General features: G+C 44.2%; 2 protein-coding genes across 2 annotated transcripts; one reads left to right on the top strand and one right to left on the bottom strand.

The window, feature by feature from the left end:
• Positions 1–480: 480 nt before the first annotated feature.
• On the bottom strand, positions 481–2,059 carry LOC131433857 (probable endochitinase). Its single transcript, XM_058600463.1, has one exon. The coding sequence runs from the start codon at positions 2,057–2,059 to the stop codon at positions 1,160–1,162; it is 900 nt and encodes a 299-aa protein (XP_058456446.1). The 3' UTR covers positions 481–1,159.
• A 1,176-nt stretch (positions 2,060–3,235) lies between these two features.
• On the top strand, positions 3,236–18,584 carry LOC131433859 (serine-rich adhesin for platelets-like). The gene has a single exon (XM_058600464.1). The coding sequence runs from the start codon at positions 3,298–3,300 to the stop codon at positions 18,508–18,510; it is 15,213 nt and encodes a 5,070-aa protein (XP_058456447.1). The 5' UTR covers positions 3,236–3,297; the 3' UTR covers positions 18,511–18,584.
• The last annotated feature ends 5,796 nt before the right edge of the window (positions 18,585–24,380 follow it).

The raw sequence follows: 24,380 nt of genomic DNA on the forward strand, positions 1-24,380 counted from the left end.
CTAGGGCCCATTCACTGATTTGCAAGCGTTGCTCGTTAGTAAGTCTATTCATGATGAAATGTCAGAGCATACTGAGCAAATAATAATGCATGAAAATCATAACCTCAAAAAATCTGAGCAAATACTAATGCATGAAAATCCTAACCTCAAAAAAATCACCTTTTATATTCATTAAGACTTATTATATTGTCAGATGAATAAATGGAATAAATAAATAGATAGTAGCAACAAAATACTTGATATTAATATTTCAAACAATAAATTAATATTTTTCTCGGTAGCCGGCTGCCCAGATAAACCAATATAACCGACAAAGAATTTTAATAAATAATTAAAATAATAAAGCGGAAATAATAAAAAATCAAGACGCATGTGAAATCTGTTGACCTTTATTTTGTGATTTAAAATGATTTATAACAACTGTTTAGAATATGTCAATGCGATGAATCAACTTTTTTGTCTAAATCCTATTCACTCGTTTATTTTGTATCGCGTAATTTCATTTCATTTCATTATTGCAAATTTATCTTTAGTTTCCTCGAATAAGAGCTGTGACTCAAGACTTCCCGGGACTTCAATATAGGATATTGTTGAAACGTTCACTCGGGCAGTCAGTGAGTTTAGTGGTGCATCCGAGCATCTTGAAACCGGAACATCCTTCTCCCGTGACACTTGTGGAGTGCGCAGTAGTAACAACAAGTGTTGGACTAACATCCCTTCCCATTCCTTAGACGATCTACGTTCGGGCCAGGCCGGCGCCGGTACTGATCAATGAATTCTGGGATTACCAGAAGATGTACATTGAAGGATGATTTACCAGTCCCAGGTCGGACCATCTAGAAACTCCCTGTACAATTTCAGCTAATCCCGATCAGTAACGGAGTAGCAACCAGGGTTGGTCGCTCAAGCAGAACTTTTTTTGACAACGCCTTCTACCTTATATTGCTAGCAAGTGCGATTAATGATATCAGTTGTTTAATCGTATAAATGACGAAATCGAAAAAAATAAACGTTCTTACTCACAATGGGATGGCTTTTCAAAACCATCCTAGTACATTCAGGAATACTGAAACTCTGAGCTTAATTAGATTTGTTATACTTAGCATGAATGAAAAAAGTTCTATAATTTATCACATATTTATTATAGTCATCATAATTCTTACACACCCGTTTTCGTGCAAACCTGCTTGGCCGTGTTGAACACTTTATTAGCTGGACAATCATTCTCCAAGCTCACTAGTTTCGTGCCGGATATATAGCACCTGTAGTATTTGCTCGGGTCGGCCGTGTTGGGAAAAAGTCCTTCTTGTTTGCAATTGAACACACAGTCTGTTCCGTTGAAAGTAGCTCCGTCGCTGCACCGGTACATCGTAATCGTTTCGCCATCCGGCTGACAAACCGCATATAAAACTTTGCTCGTTCCGAACGACTTAAACTTTGTACTTCCGGAGCAATCCACAACATCACAGGCGCGGTTGGCTTTGCAGGGGAACTGACCTGTCGTGATTGATTCATGGTTAAAGGCGTAGTCCGGGGGACATCTTTGTACCCACGATTCTTCATTCAGACCTGGACAGTAATGGTAAATGGAACAATTTTTTGGGTCCGGATAGGTTCCGGTTCCGGTACAGAGCTGAGTTGGTTCATCGTTTGTCGGTTGTGTAGTAGTAGTAGTTGCATCTACTGTTGTAGTTCCAGGACCATTGGTCGATGGCATCGTTGTTGAAACAGTTGTAGCTTCAGGATCATTCGTCGAAGACCCTGTTGTTGGAACGGTCGCAGTTGTTGTTGGAGATGTATTGCATTGTGGTGGTAAAAATTCATTGCAGATTGCCTTTCCTGTTAGTCCAGCAATTTCCGTGCAGTATTCATCCTGGTTACACGTTACTTCGAATGAGTAATCATCTGCGATGCAAACTATCAACGAGTAACAATCCTTACATTTGGTAGCCGTTACACCGCTGCCAATTTGTACACCGCAGGTATTCTCCTCACACTTTGAAGGCACTGCTTGGAGCAGCACCGCAATTCCCAAGTTGATCCAGTAGGAGATCTTCATTTTAACTGATTTGAAAATTCAACGGTCATCGTTATTAAAGCTGGTGACTAAACGAGTGAAGCGCTAGTTTGGTGTTTCGATAGATGAATATGAAGGTTGTCGCATTTTTTTAGACCCGACCTGAAAGTTTTTTCCCTAATAGACAATGAATTATAACCCAAAAAAATGCAATTGTTCGGTTTAATGATTGCAGGAAATAAAAGCCGAGTTCCACATCGAAATGTACCTCCTTGAATTAATTTTGGCCTCAACAAATATGAGCCGAAATAAAGTAAAGTCTGATATGAGATGCGCCATAAATGATTTGAAACGATAAGACTACTTTTGATTGTTATCTTTCCGAAAACTCGGTTGAAAATTCACCCATTGCTGCGTAAATTTGATAACACATGTCCAATTCACAGTAAAAATAGAAGTTTGTAATTTTTTGTTGCAGGTTAAGCACATAAAATAATTCATTAATTTCTATCATTTTTCAAAGATTTAAGATACGCAAAATCTGTAGTTTTTCCTAGTCATAGCAGATCATAAATTGATAAGAAACCAATAAATTATTTCAACAAAGAATTTTTTTATTAGTGTTAGTAATTTTCTCTTTGAAGTTGAAATTTTATATGCATAATTTGATGAATGGTTCGCGGAAATGATGGGAATTCTAGACTGAAGATAACAATAGTTACTTAAAAGCTCTTTTTAGACTGAAATAGTTTAGACGGGAGTTTAAAGCCTTATAGTCAATGAAGATATCAGGATGCATAAGCTTAGTGTTAGTGACGATGGTGCAGTTTTGGATGAACGTGATGGCAGCCAACAATGCGTGCGGAGTACCTGTAGGAACTACTTCGGTCACTACTAGATGCAACGGTTCTGCATTACTCATCATTTGCACAGGATCTCAAACTTTTTCAGCAAAGTGTGGATTGAATCAGTACTGCCGAGAAAACTCAAATGAGGTGGGGAAAGCTACATGCGTTACGGTGGAAGAAACAACGCTTATTCAAACAACAACAGAATTGAGAACTTCAGAGATCACAACACCGGTGGAATCCACGTTATATATGAACACACGTGAAATAACCACAACTCAGGTGAGTACATCAACGCAAACTACGACGGAATCAATTTTAACTACAACCGCAACGCCGGAAGTTACTACTTTCACGTCAGAAACGAGTACTCAACAACAAACCACTCCGGATACAACCACGACTCCGGAGAGTACTTCAACGGAAACTACAATGGAATCAATTTCAACTACAACCGCAACGCCGGAAGTTATTTCTTCCACGTCAGAAACGAGTACTCAACAACTAACCTCTCCGGAAACAACTACGACTCAGGAGAGTACTTCAACGGAAACTACGACGGAATCAATTTCAACTACAACCACCACGCAGGAAGTTACTACTTCCACGTCAGAAACGAGTACTCAACAACTAACCTCTCCGGAAATAACCACGACTCAGGAGAGTACTTCAACGGAAACCACGACCGAATCAATTTCAACTACAACCACAACGCCGGAAGTTACTACTTCCACATCAGAAACGAGTACTCAACAACTAACCTCTCCGGAAACAACCACGACTCGGGAGAGTACTTCAACGGAAACTACGATGGAATCAATTTCAACTACAACGACAACGCCGGAAGTTACTACTTCCACGTCAGAAACGAGTACTCAACAACTAACCTCTCCGGAAACAACCACGACTCAGGAGAGTACTTCAACGGAAACCACGACGGAATCAATTTCAACTACAAACACAACGCCGGAAGTTACTACTTCCACATCAGAAACGAGTACTCAACAACTAACCTCTCCGGAAACAACCACGACTCGGGAGAGTACTTCAACGGAAACTACGATGGAATCAATTTCAACTACAACCACAACGCCGGAAGTTACTACTTCCACGTCAGAAACGAGTACTCAACAACTAACCTCTCCGGAAACAACCATGACTCAGGAGAGCACTTCAACGGAAACCACGACGGAATCAATTCCAACTACAACCACAACGCCGGAAGTTACTACTTCTACGTCAGAAACGAGTACTCAACAACTAACCTCTCCGGAAACAACCACGACTCAGGAGAGTACTTCAACGGAAACTACGACGGAATCAATTTCAACTACAACCACAACGCCGGAAGTTACTACTTCCACATCAAAAACGAGTACTCAACAACTAACCTCTCCGGAAACAACCACGACTCGGGAGAGTACTTCAACGGAAACTACGATGGAATCAATTTCAACTACAACCACAACGCCGGAAGTTACTACTTCCACGTCAGAAACGAGTACTCAACAGTTAACCTCTCCGGAAACAACCACGACTCAGGAGAGTACTTCAACGGAAACCACGACGGAATCAATTTCAACTACAAACACAACGCCGGAAGTTACTACTTCCACGTCAGAAACGAGTACTCAACAACTAACCTCTCCGGAAACAACCACGACTCAGGAGAGTATTTCAACGGAAACTACGACGGAATCAATTTCAACTACAACCACAACGCCGGAAGTTACTACTTCCACGTCAGAAACGAGTACTCAACAACTAACCTCTCCGGAAACAACCACGACTCAGGAGAGTACAACCACGACTCAGGAGAGCACTTCAACGAAAACCACGACGGAATCAATTTCAACTACAACCACAACGCCGGAAGTTACTACTTCCACGTCAGAAACGAGTACTCAACAGTTAACCTCTCCGGAAACAACCACGACTCAGGAGAGTACTTCAACGGAAACTACGACGGAATCAATTTCTACTACAACCGCAACGCCGGAAGTTACTACTTCCACTTCAGAAACGAAAACTCAAAACCTAACCTCTCCGGAAACAATAACGACTCAGGAGAGTACAACCACGACTCAGGAGAGCACTTCAACAGAAACCACGACGGAATCAATTTCAACTACAACCACAACGCCGGAAGTTACTACTTCCACGTCAGAAACGAGTACTCAACAACTAACCTCTCCGGAATCAACCACGACTCAGGAGAGTACTTCAACGGAAACTACGACGGAATCAATTTCAACTACAACCGCAACTCCGGAAATTACTAATTCCACGTCAGAAACCAGTACTCAACAACTAACCTCTCCGGAATCAACCACGACTCAGGAGAGTACTTCAACGGAAACTACGACGGAATCAATTTCAACTACAACCGCAACGCCGGAAATTACTAATTCCACGTCAGAAACGAGTACTCAACAACTAACCTCTCCGGAAACAACCACGACTCAGGAGGGTACTTCAACGGAAACTACGACGGAATCAATTTCAACTACAACCGCAACGCCGGAAATTACTAATTCCTCGTCAGAAACGAGTACTCAACAACTAACCTCTCCGGAAACAACAACGACTCAGGAGAGTACTTCAACGGAAACTACGACGGAATCAATTTCAACTACAACCGCAACGCCGGAAATTACTAATTCCACGTCAGAAACGAGTACTCAACAACTAACCTCTCCGGAAACAACAACGACTCAGGAGAGTACTTCAACGGAAACTACGACGGAATCAATTTCAACTACAACCACAACGCCGGAAATTACTAATTCCACGTCAGAAACGAGTACTCAACAACTAACCTCTCCGGAAACAACCACGACTCGGGAGAGTACTTCAACGGAAACTACGATGGAATCAATTTCAACTACAACCACAACGCCGGAAGTTACTACTTCCACGTCAGAAACGAGTACTCAACAACTAACCTCTCCGGAAACAACCACGACTCAGGAGAGTACTTCAACGGAAACCACGACGGAATCAATTTCAACTACAAACACAACGCCGGAAGTTACTACTTCCACATCAGAAACGAGTACTCAACAACTAACCTCTCCGGAAACAACCACGACTCGGGAGAGTACTTCAACGGAAACTACGATGGAATCAATTTCAACTACAACCACAACGCCGGAAGTTACTACTTCCACGTCAGAAACGAGTACTCAACAACTAACCTCTCCGGAAACAACCACGACTCAGGAGAGCACTTCAACGGAAACCACGACGGAATCAATTCCAACTACAACCACAACGCCGGAAGTTACTACTTCTACGTCAGAAACGAGTACTCAACAACTAACCTCTCCGGAAACAACCACGACTCAGGAGAGTACTTCAACGGAAACTACGACGGAATCAATTTCAACTACAACCACAACGCCGGAAGTTACTACTTCCACATCAAAAACGAGTACTCAACAACTAACCTCTCCGGAAACAACCACGACTCGGGAGAGTACTTCAACGGAAACTACGATGGAATCAATTTCAACTACAACCACAACGCCGGAAGTTACTACTTCCACGTCAGAAACGAGTACTCAACAACTAACCTCTCCGGAAACAACCACGACTCAGGAGAGTACTTCAACGGAAACCACGACGGAATCAATTTCAACTACAAACACAACGCCGGAAGTTACTACTTCCACGTCAGAAACGAGTACTCAACAACTAACCTCTCCGGAAACAACCACGACTCAGGAGAGTATTTCAACGGAAACTACGACGGAATCAATTTCAACTACAACCACAACGCCGGAAGTTACTACTTCCACGTCAGAAACGAGTACTCAACAACTAACCTCTCCGGAAACAACCACGACTCAGGAGAGTACAACCACGACTCAGGAGAGCACTTCAACAGAAACCACGACGGAATCAATTTCAACTACAACCACAACGCCGGAAGTTACTACTTCCACGTCAGAAACGAGTACTCAACAACTAACCTCTCCGGAATCAACCACGACTCAGGAGAGTACTTCAACGGAAACTACGACGGAATCAATTTCTACTACAACCGCAACGCCGGAAGTTACTACTTCCACTTCAGAAACGAAAACTCAAAACCTAACCTCTCCGGAAACAATAACGACTCAGGAGAGTACAACCACGACTCAGGAGAGCACTTCAACAGAAACCACGACGGAATCAATTTCAACTACAACCACAACGCCGGAAGTTACTACTTCCACGTCAGAAACGAGTACTCAACAACTAACCTCTCCGGAATCAACCACGACTCAGGAGAGTACTTCAACGGAAACTACGACGGAATCAATTTCAACTACAACCGCAACTCCGGAAATTACTAATTCCACGTCAGAAACCAGTACTCAACAACTAACCTCTCCGGAATCAACCACGACTCAGGAGAGTACTTCAACGGAAACTACGACGGAATCAATTTCAACTACAACCGCAACGCCGGAAATTACTAATTCCACGTCAGAAACGAGTACTCAACAACTAACCTCTCCGGAAACAACCACGACTCAGGAGGGTACTTCAACGGAAACTACGACGGAATCAATTTCAACTACAACCGCAACGCCGGAAATTACTAATTCCACGTCAGAAACGAGTACTCAACAACTAACCTCTCCGGAAACAACAACGACTCAGGAGAGTACTTCAACGGAAACTACGACGGAATCAATTTCAACTACAACCGCAACGCCGGAAATTACTAATTCCACGTCAGAAACGAGTACTCAACAACTAACCTCTCCGGAAACAACAACGACTCAGGAGAGTACTTCAACGGAAACTACGACGGAATCAATTTCAACTACAACCGCAACGCCGGAAATTACTAATTCCACGTCAGAAACGAGTACTCAACAACTAACCTCTCCGGAAACAACAACGACTCAGGAGAGTACTTCAACGGAAACTACGACGGAATCAATTTCAACTACAACCGCAACGCCGGAAATTACTAATTCCACGTCAGAAACGAGTACTCAACAACTAACCTCTCCGGAATCAACCACGACTCAGGAGAGTACTTCAACGGAAACTACGACGGAATCAATTTCAACTACAACCGCAACGCCGGAAATTACTAATTCCACGTCAGAAACGAGTACTCAACAACTAACCTCTCCGGAAACAACCACGACTCAGGAGGGTACTTCAACGGAAACTACGACGGAATCAATTTCAACTACAACCGCAACGCCGGAAATTACTAATTCCACGTCAGAAACGAGTACTCAACAACTAACCTCTCCGGAAACAACAACGACTCAGGAGAGTACTTCAACGGAAACTACGACGGAATCAATTTCAACTACAACCGCAACGCCGGAAATTACTAATTCCACGTCAGAAACGAGTACTCAACAACTAACCTCTCCGGAATCAACCACGACTCAGGAGAGTACTTCAACGGAAACTACGACGGAATCAATTTCAACTACAACCGCAACGCCGGAAATTACTAATTCCACGTCAGAAACGAGTACTCAACAACTAACCTCTCCGGAAACAACAACGACTCAGGAGAGTACTTCAACGGAAACTACGACGGAGTCAATTTCAACTACAACCGCAACGCCGGAAGTTACTACTTCCACGTCAGAAACGAGTACTCAACAACTAACCTCTCCGGAATCAACCACGACTCAGGAGAGTACTTCAGCGAAACCTACGACGGAATCAATTTCAACTACAACCGCAACGCCGGAAGTTACTTCTTCCACGTCAGAAACGACTACTCAACAACTAACCTCTCCGGAATCAACCACGACTCAGGAGAGTACTTCAACGGAAACTACGACGGAATCAATTTCAACTACAACCCCAACGCCGGAAATTACTAATTCCACGTCAGAAACGAGTACTCAACAACTAACCTCTCCGGAAACAACCACGACTCAGGAGAGTACTTCAACGGAAACTACGACGGAATCAATTTCAACTACAACCGCAACGCCGGAAGTTACTACTTCTACGTCAGAAACGAGTACTCAACAACTAACCTCTCCGGAAACAACAACGACTCAGGAGAGTACTTCAACGGAAACTACGACGGAATCAATTTCAACTACAACCGCAACGCCGGAAGTTACTACTTCCACGTCAGAAACGAGTACTCAACAACTAAACTCTCCGGAATCAACCACGACTCAGGAGAGTACTTCAGCGGAACCTACGACGGAATCAATTTCAACTACAACCGCAATGCCGGAAGTTACTACTTCTACGTCAGAAACGACTACTCAACAACTAACCTCTCCTGAAACAACCACGACTCAGGAGAGTACTTCAACGGAAACTACGACGGAATCAATTTCAACTACAACCGCAACGCCGGAAGTTACTACTTCCACGTCAGAAACGAGTACTCAACAACTAACCTCTCCGGAAACAACCACGACTCAGGAGAGTACTTCAACGGAAACTACGACGGAATCAATTTCAACTACAACCGCAACGCCGGTAGTTACTACTTCTACGTCAGAAACTAGTACTCAACAACTAACCTCTCCGGAAACAACAACGACTCAGGAGAGTACTTCAACGGAAACTACGACGGAATCAATTTCAACTACAACCGCAACGCCGGAAGTTACTACTTCCACGTCAGAAACGAGTACTCAACAACTAACCTCTCCGGAATCAACCACGACTCAGGAGAGTACTTCAGCGGAACCTACGACGGAATCAATTTCAACTACAACCGCAACGCCGGATATTACTCTTTCCACGTCAGAAACGAGTACTCAACAACTAACCTCTCCGGAAACAACCACGACTCAGGAGAGTACTTCAACGGAAACTACGACGGAATCAATTTCAACTACAACCGCAACGCCGGAAGTTACTACTTCCACGTCAGAAACGAGTACTCAACAACTAACCTCTCCGGAAACAACCACGACTCAGGAGAGTACTTCAACGGAAACTACGACGGAATCAATTTCAACTACAACCGCAACGCCGGAAGTTACTACTTCTACGTCAGAAACTAGTACTCAACAACTAACCTCTCCGGAAACAACAACGACTCAGGAGAGTACTTCAACGGAAACTACGACGGAATCAATTTCAACTACAACCGCAACGCCGGAAGTTACTACTTCCACGTCAGAAACGAGTACTCAACAACTAACCTCTCCGGAAACAACAACGACTCAGGAGAGTACTTCAACGGAAACTACGACGGAATCAATTTCAACTACAACCGCAACGCCGGAAGTTACTACTTCCACGTCAGAAACGAGTACTCAACAACTAACCTCTCCGGAATCAACCACGACTCAGGAGAGTACTTCAGCGGAACCTACGACGGAATCAATTTCAACTACAACCGCAACGCCGGATATTACTCTTTCCACGTCAGAAACGAGTACTCAACAACTAACCTCTCCGGAAACAACCACGACTCAGGAGAGTACTTCAACGGAAACTACGACGGAATCAATTTCAACTACAACCGCAACGCCGGAAGTTACTACTTCCACGTCAGAAACGAGTACTCAACAACTAACCTCTCCGGAAACAACCACGACTCAGGAGAGTACTTCAACGGAAACTACGACGGAATCAATTTCAACTACAACCGCAACGCCGGAAGTTACTACTTCTACGTCAGAAACTAGTACTCAACAACTAACCTCTCCGGAAACAACAACGACTCAGGAGAGTACTTCAACGGAAACTACGACGGAATCAATTTCAACTACAACCGCAACGCCGGAAGTTACTACTTCCACGTCAGAAACGAGTACTCAACAACTAACCTCTCCGGAAACAACAACGACTCAGGAGAGTACTTCAACGGAAACTACGACGGAATCAATTTCAACTACAACCGCAACGCCGGAAATTACTACTTCCACGTCAGAAACGAGTACTCAACAACTAACCTCTCCGGAAACAACAACGACTCAGGAGAGTACTTCAACGGAAACTACGACGGAATCAATTTCAACTACAACCGCAACGCCGGAAGTTACTACTTCTACGTCAGAAACTAGTACTCAACAACTAACCTCTCCGGAAACAACAACGACTCAGGAGAGTACTTCAACGGAAACTACGACGGAATCAATTTCAACTACAACCGCAACGCCGGAAGTTACTACTTCTACGTCAGAAACTAGTACTCAACAACTAACCTCTCCGGAAACAACAACGACTCAGGAGAGTACTTCAACGGAAACTACGACGGAATCAATTTCAACTACAACCGCAACGCCGGAAGTTACTACTTCCACGTCAGAAACGAGTACTCAACAACTAACCTCTCCGGAAACAACAACGACTCAGGAGAGTACTTCAACGGAAACTACGACGGAATCAATTTCAACTACAACCGCAACGCCGGAAATTACTACTTCCACGTCAGAAACGAGTACTCAACAACTAACCTCTCCGGAAACAACAACGACTCAGGAGAGTACTTCAACGGAAACTACGACGGAATCAATTTCAAGTACAACCGCAACGCCGGAAATTACTACTTCCACGTCAGAAACGAGTACTCAACAACTAACCTCTCCGGAATCAACCACGACTCAGGAGAGTACTTCAACGGAAACTACGACGGAATCAATTTCAACTACAACCGCAACGCCGGAAATTACTAATTCCACGTCAGAAACGAGTACTAAACAACTAACCTCTCCGGAAACAACAACGACTCAGGAAAGTACTTCAACGGAAACTACGACGGAATCAATTTCAACTACAATCGCAACGCCGGAAGTTACTACTTCCACGTCAGAAACGAGTACTCAACAACTAACCTCTCCGGAAACAACAACGACTCAGGAGAGTACTTCAACGGAAACTACGACGGAATCAATTCCAACTACAACCGCAACGCCGGAAATTACTACTTCCACGTCAGAAACGAGTACTCAACAACTAACCTCTCCGGAAACAACAACGATTCAGGAGAGTACTTCAACGGAAACTACGACGGAATCAATTTCAACTACAACCGCAACGCCGGAAGTTACTACTTCCACGTCAGAAACGAGTACTCAACAACTAACCTCTCCGGAATCAACCACGACTCAGGAGAGTACTTCAGCGGAACCTACGACGGAATCAATTTCAACTACAACCGCAACGCCGGAAGTTACTACTTCCACGTCAGAAACGAGTACTCAACAACTAACCACTCCGGAATCAACCACGACTGCGGAGAGTACTTCAACGGAAACTACGACGGAATCAATTTCAACTACAACCGCAACGCCGGAAATTACTACTTCCACGTCAGAAACGAGTACTCAACAACTAACCTCTCCGGAAACAACCACGACTCAGGAGAGTACTTCAACGGAAACTACGACGGAATCAATTTCAACTACAACCGCAACGCCGGAAGTTATTACTTCTACATCAGATACGACTACTCAACAACTAACCTCTCCTGAAACAACCACGACTCAGGAGAGTACTTCAACGGAAACTACGACGGAATCAATTTCAACTACAACCGCAACGCCGGAAGTTACTACTTCCACGTCAGAAACGAGTACTCAACAACTAACCTCTCCGGAATCAACCACGACTCAGGAGAGTTCTTCAACGGAAACTACGACGGAATCAATTTCAACTACAACCGCAACGCTGGAAATTACTAATTCCACGTCAGAAACGAGTACTCAACAACTAACCTCTCCGGAAACAACAACGACTCAGGAGAGTACTTCAACGGAAACTACGACGGAATCAATTTCAACTACAACCGCAACGCCGGAAATTACTACTTCCACGTCAGAAACGAGTACTCAACAACTAACCTCTCCGGAATCAACCACGACTCAGGAAAGTACTTCAGCGGAACCTACGACGGAATCAATTTCAACTACAACCGCAACTCCGGAAATTACTACTTCCACGTCAGAAACGAGTACTCAACAACTAACCTCTCCGGAAACAACCACGACTCAGGAGAGTACTTCAACGGAAACTACGACGGAATCAATTTCAACTACAACCGCAACGCCGGAAGTTACTACTTCCACGTCAGAAACGAGTACTCAACAACTAACCTCTCCGGAATCAACCACGACTCAGGAGAGTACTTCAACGGAAACTACGACGGAATCAATTTCAACTACAACCGCAACGCCGGAAGTTACTACTTCCACGTCAGAAACGAGTACTCAACAACAAACCACTCCGTATACAATCACGACTCAGGAGAGTACTTCAACGGAAACTACGACGGAATCAATTTCAACTACAACCGCAACGCCGGAAGTTACTACTTCCACGTCAGAAACGAGTACTCAACAACTAACCTCTCCGGAATCAACCACGACTCAGGAGAGTACTTCAGCGGAACCTACGACGGAATCAATTTCAACTACAACCGCAACGCCGGAAGTTACTACTTCCACGTCAGAAACGAGTACTCAACAACTAACCACTCCGGAATCAACCACGACTGCGGAGAGTACTTCAACGGAAACTACGACGGAATCAATTTCAACTACAACCGCAACGCCGGAAATTACTACTTCCACGTCAGAAACGAGTACTCAACAACTAACCTCTCCGGAAACAACCAAGACTCAGGAGAGTACTTCAACGGAAACTACGACGGAATCAATTTCAACTACAACCGCAACGCCGGAAGTTATTACTTCTACATCAGATACGACTACTCAACAACTAACCTTTCCTGAAACAACCACGACTCAGGAGAGTACTTCAACGGAAACTACGACGGAATCAATTTCAACTACAACCGCAACGCCGGAAGTTACTACTTCCACGTCAGAAACGAGTACTCAACAACTAACCTATCCGGAATCAACCACGACTCAGGAGAGTACTTCAACGGAAACTACGACGGAATCAATTTCAACTACAACCGCAACGCTGGAAATTACTAATTCCACGTCAGAAACGAGTACTCAACAACTAACCTCTCCGGAAACAACAACGACTCAGGAGAGTACTTCAACGGAAACTACGACGGAATCAATTTCAACTACAACCGCAACGCCGGAAGTTACTACTTCCACGTCAGAAACGAGTACTCAACAACTAACCTCTCCGGAATCAACCACGACTCAGGAAAGTACTTCAGCGGAACCTACGACGGAATCAATTTCAACTACAACCGCAACTCCGGAAATTACTACTTCCACGTCAGAAACGAGTACTCAACAACTAACCTCTCCGGAAACAACCACGACTCAGGAGAGTACTTCAACGGAAACTACGACGGAATCAATTTCAACTACAACCGCAACGCCGGAAGTTACTACTTCCACGTCAGAAACGAGTACTCAACAACTAACCTCTCCGGAATCAACCACGACTCAGGAGAGTACTTCAACGGAAACTACGACGGAATCAATTTCAACTACAACCGCAACGCCGGAAGTTACTACTTTCACGTCAGAAACGAGTACTCAACAACAAACCACTCCGTATACAATCACGACTCAGGAGAGTACTTCAACGGAAATTACGACGGAATCAATTTCAACTACAACCGCAACGCCGGAAGTTACTACTTTCATGTCAGAAACGACTACTCAACAACTAACCTCTCCGGAAACAACCATGACTCAGGAGAGTACTTCAACGGAAACTACGACGGAATCAATTTCAACTACAACCGCAACGCCGGAAGTTACTTCTTTCACGTCAGAAACGAGTACTCAACAACTAACCTCTCCGGAAACAACCACGACTCAGGAGAGTACTTCAACGGAAACTACGACGGAATCAATTTCAACTACAACCGCAACGCCGGAAGTTACTACTTCCACGTCAGAAACGAGTACTCAACAACTAACTACTCCGGATACAACCACGACTCAGGAGAGTACTTCAACGGAAACTACGTCAGAAACGACTACTCAACAACTAACCTCTCCGGAAACAACCACGACTCAGGAGAGTACTTCAACGGAAACTACGACGGAATCAATTTCAACTACAATCGCAACGCCGGAAGTTACTACTTCCACGTCAGAAACGAGTACTCAACAACTAACCTCTCCGGAAACAACAACGACTCAGGAGAGTACTTCAACGGAAACTACGACGGAATCAATTTCAACTACAACCGCAACGCCGGAAATTACTACTTCCACGTCAGAAACGAGTACTCAACAACTAACCTCTCCGGAAACAACAACGATTCAGGAGAGTACTTCAACGGAAACTACGACGGAATCAATTTCAACTACAACCGCAACGCCGGAAGTTACTACTTCCACGTCAGAAACGAGTACTCAACAACTAACCTCTCCGGAATCAACCACGACTCAGGAGAGTACTTCAGCGGAACCTACGACGGAATCAATTTCAACTACAACCGCAACGCCGGAAGTTACTACTTCCACGTCAGAAACGAGTACTCAACAACTAACCACTCCGGAATCAACCACGACTGCGGAGAGTACTTCAACGGAAACTACGACGGAATCAATTTCAACTACAACCGCAACGCCGGAAATTACTACTTCCACGTCAGAAACGAGTACTCAACAACTAACCTCTCCGGAAACAACCACGACTCAGGAGAGTACTTCAACGGAAACTACGACGGAATCAATTTCAACTACAACCGCAACGCCGGAAGTTACTTCTTTCACGTCAGAAACGAGTACTCAACAACTAACCTCTCCGGAAACAACCACGACTCAGGAGAGTACTTCAACGGAAACTACGACGGAATCAATTTCAACTACAACCGCAACGCCGGAAGTTACTTCTTTCACGTCAGAAACGAGTACTCAACAACTAACCTCTCCGGAAACAACCACGACTCAGGAGAGTACTTCAACGGAAACTACGACGGAATCAATTTCAACTACAACCGCAACGCCGGAAGTTACTACTTCCACGTCAGAAACGAGTACTCAACAACTAACTACTCCGGATACAACCACGACTCAGGAGAGTACTTCAACGGAAACTACGTCAGAAACGACTACTCAACAACTAACCTCTCCGGAAACAACCACGACTCAGGAGAGTACTTCAACGGAAACTACGACGGAATCAATTTCAACTACAATCGCAACGCCGGAAGTTACTACTTCCACGTCAGAAACGAGTACTCAACAACTAACCTCTCCGGAAACAACAACGACTCAGGAGAGTACTTCAACGGAAACTACGACGGAATCAATTTCAACTACAACCGCAACGCCGGAAATTACTACTTCCACGTCAGAAACGAGTACTCAACAACTAACCTCTCCGGAAACAACAACGATTCAGGAGAGTACTTCAACGGAAACTACGACGGAATCAATTTCAACTACAACCGCAACGCCGGAAGTTACTACTTCCACGTCAGAAACGAGTACTCAACAACTAACCTCTCCGGAATCAACCACGACTCATGAGAGTACTTCAGCGGAACCTACGACGGAATCAATTTCAACTACAACCGCAACGCCGGAAGTTACTACTTCCACGTCAGAAACGAGTACTCAACAACTAACCACTCCGGAATCAACCACGACTGCGGAGAGTACTTCAACGGAAACTACGACGGAATCAATTTCAACTACAACCGCAACGCCGGAAATTACTACTTCCACGTCAGAAACGAGTACTCAACAACTAACCTCTCCGGAAACAACCACGACTCAGGAGAGTACTTCAACGGAAACTACGACGGAATCAATTTCAACTACAACCGCAACGCCGGAAGTTATTACTTCTACATCAGATACGACTACTCAACAACTAACCTCTTCTGAAACAACCACGACTCAGGAGAGTACTTCAACGGAAACTACGACGGAATCAATTTCAACTACAACCGCAACGCCGGAAGTTACTACTTCCACGTCAGAAACGAGTACTCAACAACTAACCTCTCCGGAATCAACCACGACTCAGGAGAGTACTTCAATGGAAACTACGACGGAATCAATTTCAACTACAACCGCAACGCCGGAAATTACTAATTCCACGTCAGAAACGAGTACTCAACAACTAACCTCTCCGGAAACAACCACGACTCAGGAGAGTACTTCAACGGAAACTACGACGGAATCAATTTCAACTACAACCGCAACGCCGGAAGTTACTACTTCCACGTCAGAAACGAGTACTCAACAACTAACCTCTCCGGAATCAACCACGACTCAGGAAAGTACTTCAGCGGAACCTACGACGGAATCAATTTCAACTACAACCGCAACTCCGGAAATTACTACTTCCACGTCAGAAACGAGTACTCAACAACTAACCTCTCCGGAAACAACCACGACTCAGGAGAGTACTTCAACGGAAACTACGACGGAATCAATTTCAACTACAACCGCAACGCCGGAAGTTACTACTTCCACGTCAGAAACGAGTACTCAACAACTAACCTCTCCGGAATCAACCACGACTCAGGAGAGTACTTCAACGGAAACTACGACGGAATCAATTTCAACTACAACCGCAACGCCGGAAGTTACTACTTCCACGTCAGAAACGAGTACTCAACAACAAACCACTCCGTATACAATCACGACTCAGGAGAGTACTTCAACGGAAACTACGACGGAATCAATTTCAACTACAACCGCAACGCCGGAAGTTACTACTTTCATGTCAGAAACGACTACTCAACAACTAACCTCTCCGGAAACAACCATGACTCAGGAGAGTACTTCAACGGAAACTACGACGGAATCAATTTCAACTACAACCGCAACGCCGGAAGTTACTACTTTCACGTCAGAAACGAGTACTCAACAACAAACCACTCCGTATACAATCACGACTCAGGAGAGTACTTCAACGGAAACTACGACGGAATCAATTTCAACTACAACCGCAACGCCGGAAGTTACTTCTTTCACGTCAGAAACGAGTACTCAACAACTAACCTCTCCGGAAACAACCACGACTCAGGAGAGTACTTCAACGGAAACTACGACGGAATCAATTTCAACTACAACCGCAACGCCGGAAGTTACTACTTCCACGTCAGAAACGAGTACTCAACAACTAACCACTCCGGATACAACCACGACTCAGGAGAGTACTTCAACGGAAACTACGTCAGAAACGACTACTCAACAACTAACCTCTCCGGAAACAACCACGACTCAGGAGAGTACTTCAACGGAAACTACGACGGAATCAATTTCAACTACAACCGAACCGTTTCCTCTTTACGATGATGGTGCTATTCTATGTACTGGCGTTGGGCTCTATCCAGATCCATTCATATGTCAGCGCTACCATTACTGTCCTCAGAATAATGTTTACTCCTGGGTCCAGCGGTGTCCACCAAATTATGGTTTCTTCTACGTGCCTTATGCGTCCAACGTTTTTCCATGTAGAAGTATTGTGAAACCCTCTTACTGTGCCCGGTTCGATTGTACTCAGAACTCTTTCTACAAATCGTATGGAACTGGTAACACTTTCTACGCACTCTGTTTAACAAGCTCAGTTACCAAGAAGAGTACAGTGTTGGTGATGAAATGTAGTGATGGAGCGTCCTTCAACGGTTCACAATGTATCTATCAGTGCTCTCGTGAAGGAATGTTTGCCAACACGGTAGATCCGACCAAGTACTATCAGTGCTATTATTCGGCCAACAAATTAGTTAATCGGCTTATGAACTGTCCTGGTGGTAAAACTTTTAACCAACAGAAGAAAGTTTGTGTTTGAAGAATAGTGTTCAATAATAAGTATCGGTATGAGCGAAATAGGATAGTTTTACCATTCTGTTTTGGATCTTCTCAATGAAATTGGGCAATAAAAACAAACTCGAATTTCTTAAACCGTTTTTTAAATCTTTTACACCTACAGCCAGTTTAATGTTATATTTCTAGTATACGCTTTGTCGCAGGTTCAAATGTCTGTCGCTTGTATAAAGACCTCATCTAGTTGGTGGCAGTGATGCCGATGCTTACAATTTAAGTGCACAAGAATTCTCCAGGAAGTCAAATGGTTTAGGAAAATCTGATTTGACAAATTGCTAAGTTTTAAAGTTGAATATTTCTGTATCAAATGTTCAAAACGACGAATGTAACAAAGGGAGATTCTCTTTGTTTACTTTCTCTTTCGATTACTGCGAATTCCTGCTTTTTTCGGGAATCTCTTTAGTGCAAATTAAAAGATGATAGCTTTAGTTATTATTATCCGTAAATACCTGGAGTGAAGGAATGCTAAGAGTACCGTAATAATCGAAAGAGAAAGTAAACAAAGAGATAAAGACTCATTGTTACATTCGTCGTTTTGAACGTTTTATACAGATTTGATCTCTTTGTCAATGTCAACAATAAAGGCGGCGGGTTAGTATCGGATTGTTTTGTGCCTACTGTGACATATGTCTTAAAATCAAATGAATAACTGGCAGAATAGCATCGTGGCCCTGTTTTTGTACTCTGTCCCCTATTGACGTGGCTGCTAGACCGCCGGCAAAGTATTGCCAGCGGGCAAAATATTTTGGTTCGCCACGTTTAACTTGATTCAAAAGCATTACTTCAATGTTATACGCTGCTAACGGAGCAAAGGCGATGGTGTTTTCTTCTTCCGTATGTTACCGATCGTCTGGTGCGGCTCTCTTAGCCCTCGAGGATGCTCTTCGAAACCCGGAGGGGGAATCGATCAAAGCCCCAAGCTACTGGTCAAACCAACGGCAGCCGACGGGGTGGGTATAAAAAAACCTCTTTTAGGTCCTCGAGTTCCAGGGTCGTTTGAGGAGGTTGTGGGGGGAGTTTTCGGATCTTGTTAATAATGGTACTCGGGAGTTAGCATTACATTTCTATTACTCACTCACGGCCTCTTGGGCGATGTTAATCTTGTTGGTGGATATTGAACTACGGTGAGGCGACGAGAAAGTGATTGCTGGGTGAGGTGGGGGTGTGTGGATGATCGTGGAGATGGCGTTCACAGCGATGGATTCGTCCAGGGTCGGGGCACTCCCACAGCGTGGTTTCTCTTTAGAAACGGGGGTCTGTAAACCCTGTCGTCATTGGCGAGCAGCAGATTGGATTGGCGAAAATAACTTTAATCGGGATCTGCGACGACGTCCTCCTTTGCGAGTTAGCCGTGACCACCCAAAGAATAATCACGGCGAGGGGTCTCTTTCCGATCTTTGACGCTTAACCAAAGCCGTTACGGTCCGGTGATCGGGGCCTTCAGCCTGTCTAGCCGTCCCTATCATGCACTTCTGCACAGACTGGTTTACTGATTCCGACGATGCTTTCGCCTCCACGGTCTAGACACAAGAGAGCGTTTTTCTGTTTCTGAGGTTCCAGCAACCTATCAATCTCGTTTTCACACCGTTCCTTCTAACAGCATCCGGTACATCTCTGCCTTCGGGCTGTCATCATGATCGAAAGCCATCTATTGGCAATATCCATTTCACGTACCACCTTAATGAAACCGCGAGCTAGCGAATAGGGTTATAAAACCTCTCCCCGAACACCACTCATACCAAAACATTGAAAATCGCAGTCATATTTTCTCGCCTTCGATTAATACAATAGTAACCCTTTCTGGTTACAATCCGCCCTGGGTTGGTGAGAAAAGAAATATCGTTAGTATATTTACTTTTCTAAAGGTCGTTTTTACACACCTTATTCTAACTGGTGAGTCTCCTCATTGTGGAGCCAATATTAACCTCATAACCGTTTGAACGGACTCAGTCTCTACTTTTATTCTATGGGGGAGAACACCTCGAAAATATCCGAACCAATAAATCTTTCCAAACATCAAAATAACATGTATTTATATTCTATCGAATTAAACTTAGAACCCCACACTGTTTATCATATATCTAATTGTTTCTAAAGCTAACACGAAGTATTATCTAAGCTTTTTTTTTCTAACGCCACACGATTATCAACCGATCTGAGTTTGCCGGTGATCAATTCGGCACTGAGAACATCGGTCGACTCTAAATTCGTCCTACCTACCTTGATCTTTGTTTTATTGCACGAGGATCGGTCAACATTATCTCACGCAAACGTTGAGAAAGTGTTTTAGGGAGCGCATCTCTTTGTACTAAACTGCTCGTATTTTGCATTTTCGCCTTTGTATTCATTTCGACTGCACAATTGCTTTCGACGGATCGTTCTGGATTAGTAGGTGATCGTTAGCTACTTTGTTAGGTCAGTACTGTGCGAACTACGGAACCTATGTGGGCGGTATATACACACTACCGACAATTCATAAGATTTACAGACATCGGACACCCCGAAGGAATAACTAAAGGTATAACGTTCGATTGATAGTTACCAAGTCCCCGCGGTTGGCCATTATTAAAATGAGTTTTGCTTACAATGGTAGGTATCCGCCATATTTTTTGCGTTGCACGAGCCATTCGCACTGCCTATTGTTCTTTCAGGTTCCATCAGATACGGCGAACGATATGTTAGAGAAAGCAATGGCCGCCGTACTTTAGCCACATTATTATAGACTTGATTCTAAGCTGGTTTGATCAGATTTGCCGGCCAAACACCAATGTTTCGGCCTGAGGAGTCAACCAGCTCGTAAGAAGAACAACCATGTTTTTGAAATACCGTGCAGGGTAGGTATTGAGAGCCTAACTTAGCATTGTAGTGCTCATTAGCGTTTGAAGGTTTGATGTTACGTTTATACACCTTATCTCCCACCCTAAAGGGTTTAGCCATTTTTCGGTGGCGCAAATTATAATTATGCTTACACCAGTTATAGGCTTTTTTGAGATTTCTGGATACCAGATCGAATATCCTTGGATGATATTCTTTGATTCGTGTCATCCTGGCTTCAAGTGACTGCTCATCTTCGTCCCGAAAACTCTGATAGTCCCGCCCGTTTACGATGACCTCTTGTCCTTTCGCTACAAGAAACGGGGTATACCCTGTCGCAGAGTGAATGGTTGAGTTAATGACTAATTCGATTTGCGACAGTTTAGTATCCCAGGTCCTTTGATCTTCTCGAGCATATGTTCGGATCGCCGCGTTTATTGAACTGTTAACCCGTTCCACTGGATTGCCTTGAGAGTGGTATCGGGACGTAAACCAATGTTTAACCCCGAAGCTCTCCAAGAACGTGGCGAAGTCTTTGGATGTGAAAGTGCTGGCGTTATCCGATAGCAGAATCCACGGGGTTGCGTTGCGGAAAAACCATTGATCACGCAATACTATTTTAAGAGACGATACGGAGATACTTGGGAAGGCGTGTATTTGGATCCATTTGCTAAATAGATACATCACTACCAGAATATACTGCTTTCCAGACCTTGTCCTTGGCAAAGGGCCAATGTAATCAATGGCTATTATCTGCCAAGGTTGGTTGGACTTGCGCATATCTCCCATTATAGGGGCAGTTGGAGCATTAGCCGGTTTGATCTCCTTGCAAACTGTACATTTTTGTATGTGTGATCGTACGTCGTTTGTAAGTCGTGGCCAGTAGTATTTCTGGCGAATTTTCCCAATAGTCTTTTCAATGCCGACGTGCATTCCATCATCGTGAGCAGACAAAATAATTGCTTTCCTAGCGTCAGTAGAAGGAACAATTTTCCAATCGAACCTGTGATCCATGGGGTCGTTGGAAAACACAAACTTCATCAGTTGATTATCCTGAATTTGGAAGTCAGGACAATCTTCCGGGAACTCCTCTACTTTCTGTTTCAGGGTATTGTACCAACTAGAATCAGATCTCATTGAAATCGCTGAAACGCTCCTGGACAGGGCATCTGGAACCACGTTGTCCTTGCCACGTCGATGGAGGATCGTGAGGTCGTACTGTTGTAGTTTTAAACTCCAACGACTTAGTCGTGAGGAGGTCTTCCATTTCGTACGCATTATAACGGTCAATGCCGCCGAATCGGTGACCAGTGAAAAGTGATTACCCTCTACGTAGCCACGAAAGTGTTCAATTGAAAGCAAGGCCGCGAGTCCTTCTTTCTCTGTCGCATGATAGCTACGTTCTGGAGTGGTTAGCTTTTTTGAATAATACTCAATTACATACTCGCAGCCGTCTATCTTTTGGGTTAAAACACCAGCTATGGCCTGGTCGCTGGCATCGGTATGAATGGTAAATTCATGGTCAAAGTTAGCACTGGCTAGGATAGGCGAGGTTATGAGCTTTTCCTTGATTTTTTGGAATGCTTCCTCCGCATTTTGATTCCATTTCAGATTCTTCGACGTTGATTTTAGAAGCTCTGAAAGGGGAGCGATGATGTGGCTATACTCGGCGATAAATCGTCGATAATAGTTCGACATGCCGAGAAATCGGCGAAGCTTTGTAATTGTTGTAGGTCGCTCATAGTCGATAATTGGTCTGATCTTGTCTGGGTTTATTTGCAAACCCTGAGAAGACAGTATATATCCTAGGAATGGAAGTTTTGGTACACAAAAATGTGATTTCTCAAATTTAATGGATAAATTGGCCGCCCTTAGTCGCCTCGCAACCTCTCTGAGCAGACGAATGTGCTATTCAAACGTCTCCGATACAATGACAATGTCGTCTAAGTACACGAAGACGTTTGGCTCCAGTACACCTTGTCCCAGAACTCGGTTCATCAGCCGGGCTAAAGTAGCCGGGCTATTGATGAGACCGAACGGGAGTCTGGTGAACTGGAACATCCCCTTGCCCTGGACGCTAAAAGCACAATATTTTCTCGAATGAGGTGACAACGGTATTTGCAGGAATGCCTCGGTCAGGTCGATTGTGCTGAGATAGCGAGCCCTTGGTAGACGACTAAGGATGCGTCCAGGATGGGGTAGGGGATAAGCATCACGAATCGTCCGCTCATTGAGCTTGCGGGCGTCCAGGCATAATCGAATGTCCCCCGAACTTTTGCGAACGGGGACTATGTTCAGTGACCAATCAGAATTAGACTCCTCGATGATTCCCCGGGTCAACAATCGATCAATTTCGGTGAAGAGTCCCGCTTGTATTTTTGGTGAAATCGGGTAAGGATACTGTCGTACTGGTTTGGCCTTCCGAAATTCGTCTCCTAGGATAATTTTATGTTCTGTTAATGGAGTAGTCTCTAAATTTTCAGCTGAGGCAACCTTAAAACAGAGCTTTACCTCTTCTAAGACTGATTTCTGAGTTTCCGTCAGGATAGTGGGTTGCACTTCACCTTGGATACCACCAGTGACTGATGAAGTAACGGCGAACGAGGAAATTGTCGGTCGGATCCCATAGGATCAGATGCAGTCGATGGCTAATCCCGGGACATAAAGTGTGGGTATAATGCGTGTTTTACCCTGGAAGGAATAAGGAACGAAGACTTCCCCAGCTATGTCTAATGAATCCCCACTAGCCGTAATCAGTTCTATAGGCTCAGTGGGATTATGAAGTCGCAAATTGGGAATTTGATTGTATATCGCGGAGTTAAACATGGTTCTGTGGCTTCCACTATCTAGGAGTGCACAAACCGGAAGATCAAAGATTGCTATTTGAGCATGAGGGCGATCATCTTCTCCGTTAGGCGAACTTAAGGTGATCTTGTTCACTTGTGGCTGTATCATTGCCTCTTCGTTATAATCAGATCGAGGGTCATAGATGTTTTCTACGGATGATAAAAGTGTCTGGAA

This window comes from Malaya genurostris, chromosome 3 (genome assembly GCF_030247185.1).
Source record: "Malaya genurostris strain Urasoe2022 chromosome 3, Malgen_1.1, whole genome shotgun sequence".
Taxonomy (NCBI): Eukaryota; Metazoa; Arthropoda; class Insecta; order Diptera; family Culicidae; genus Malaya; species Malaya genurostris.

Bases quoted from the DNA above. Each gene is read 5' to 3' on its own strand.
- LOC131433857 (XM_058600463.1), bottom strand. From the start codon at position 2,059: ATGAAGATCTCCTACTGGATCAACTTGGGAATTGCGGTGCTGCTCCAA.
- LOC131433859 (XM_058600464.1), top strand. From the start codon at position 3,298: ATGGAATCAATTTCAACTACAACCGCAACGCCGGAAGTTATTTCTTCC.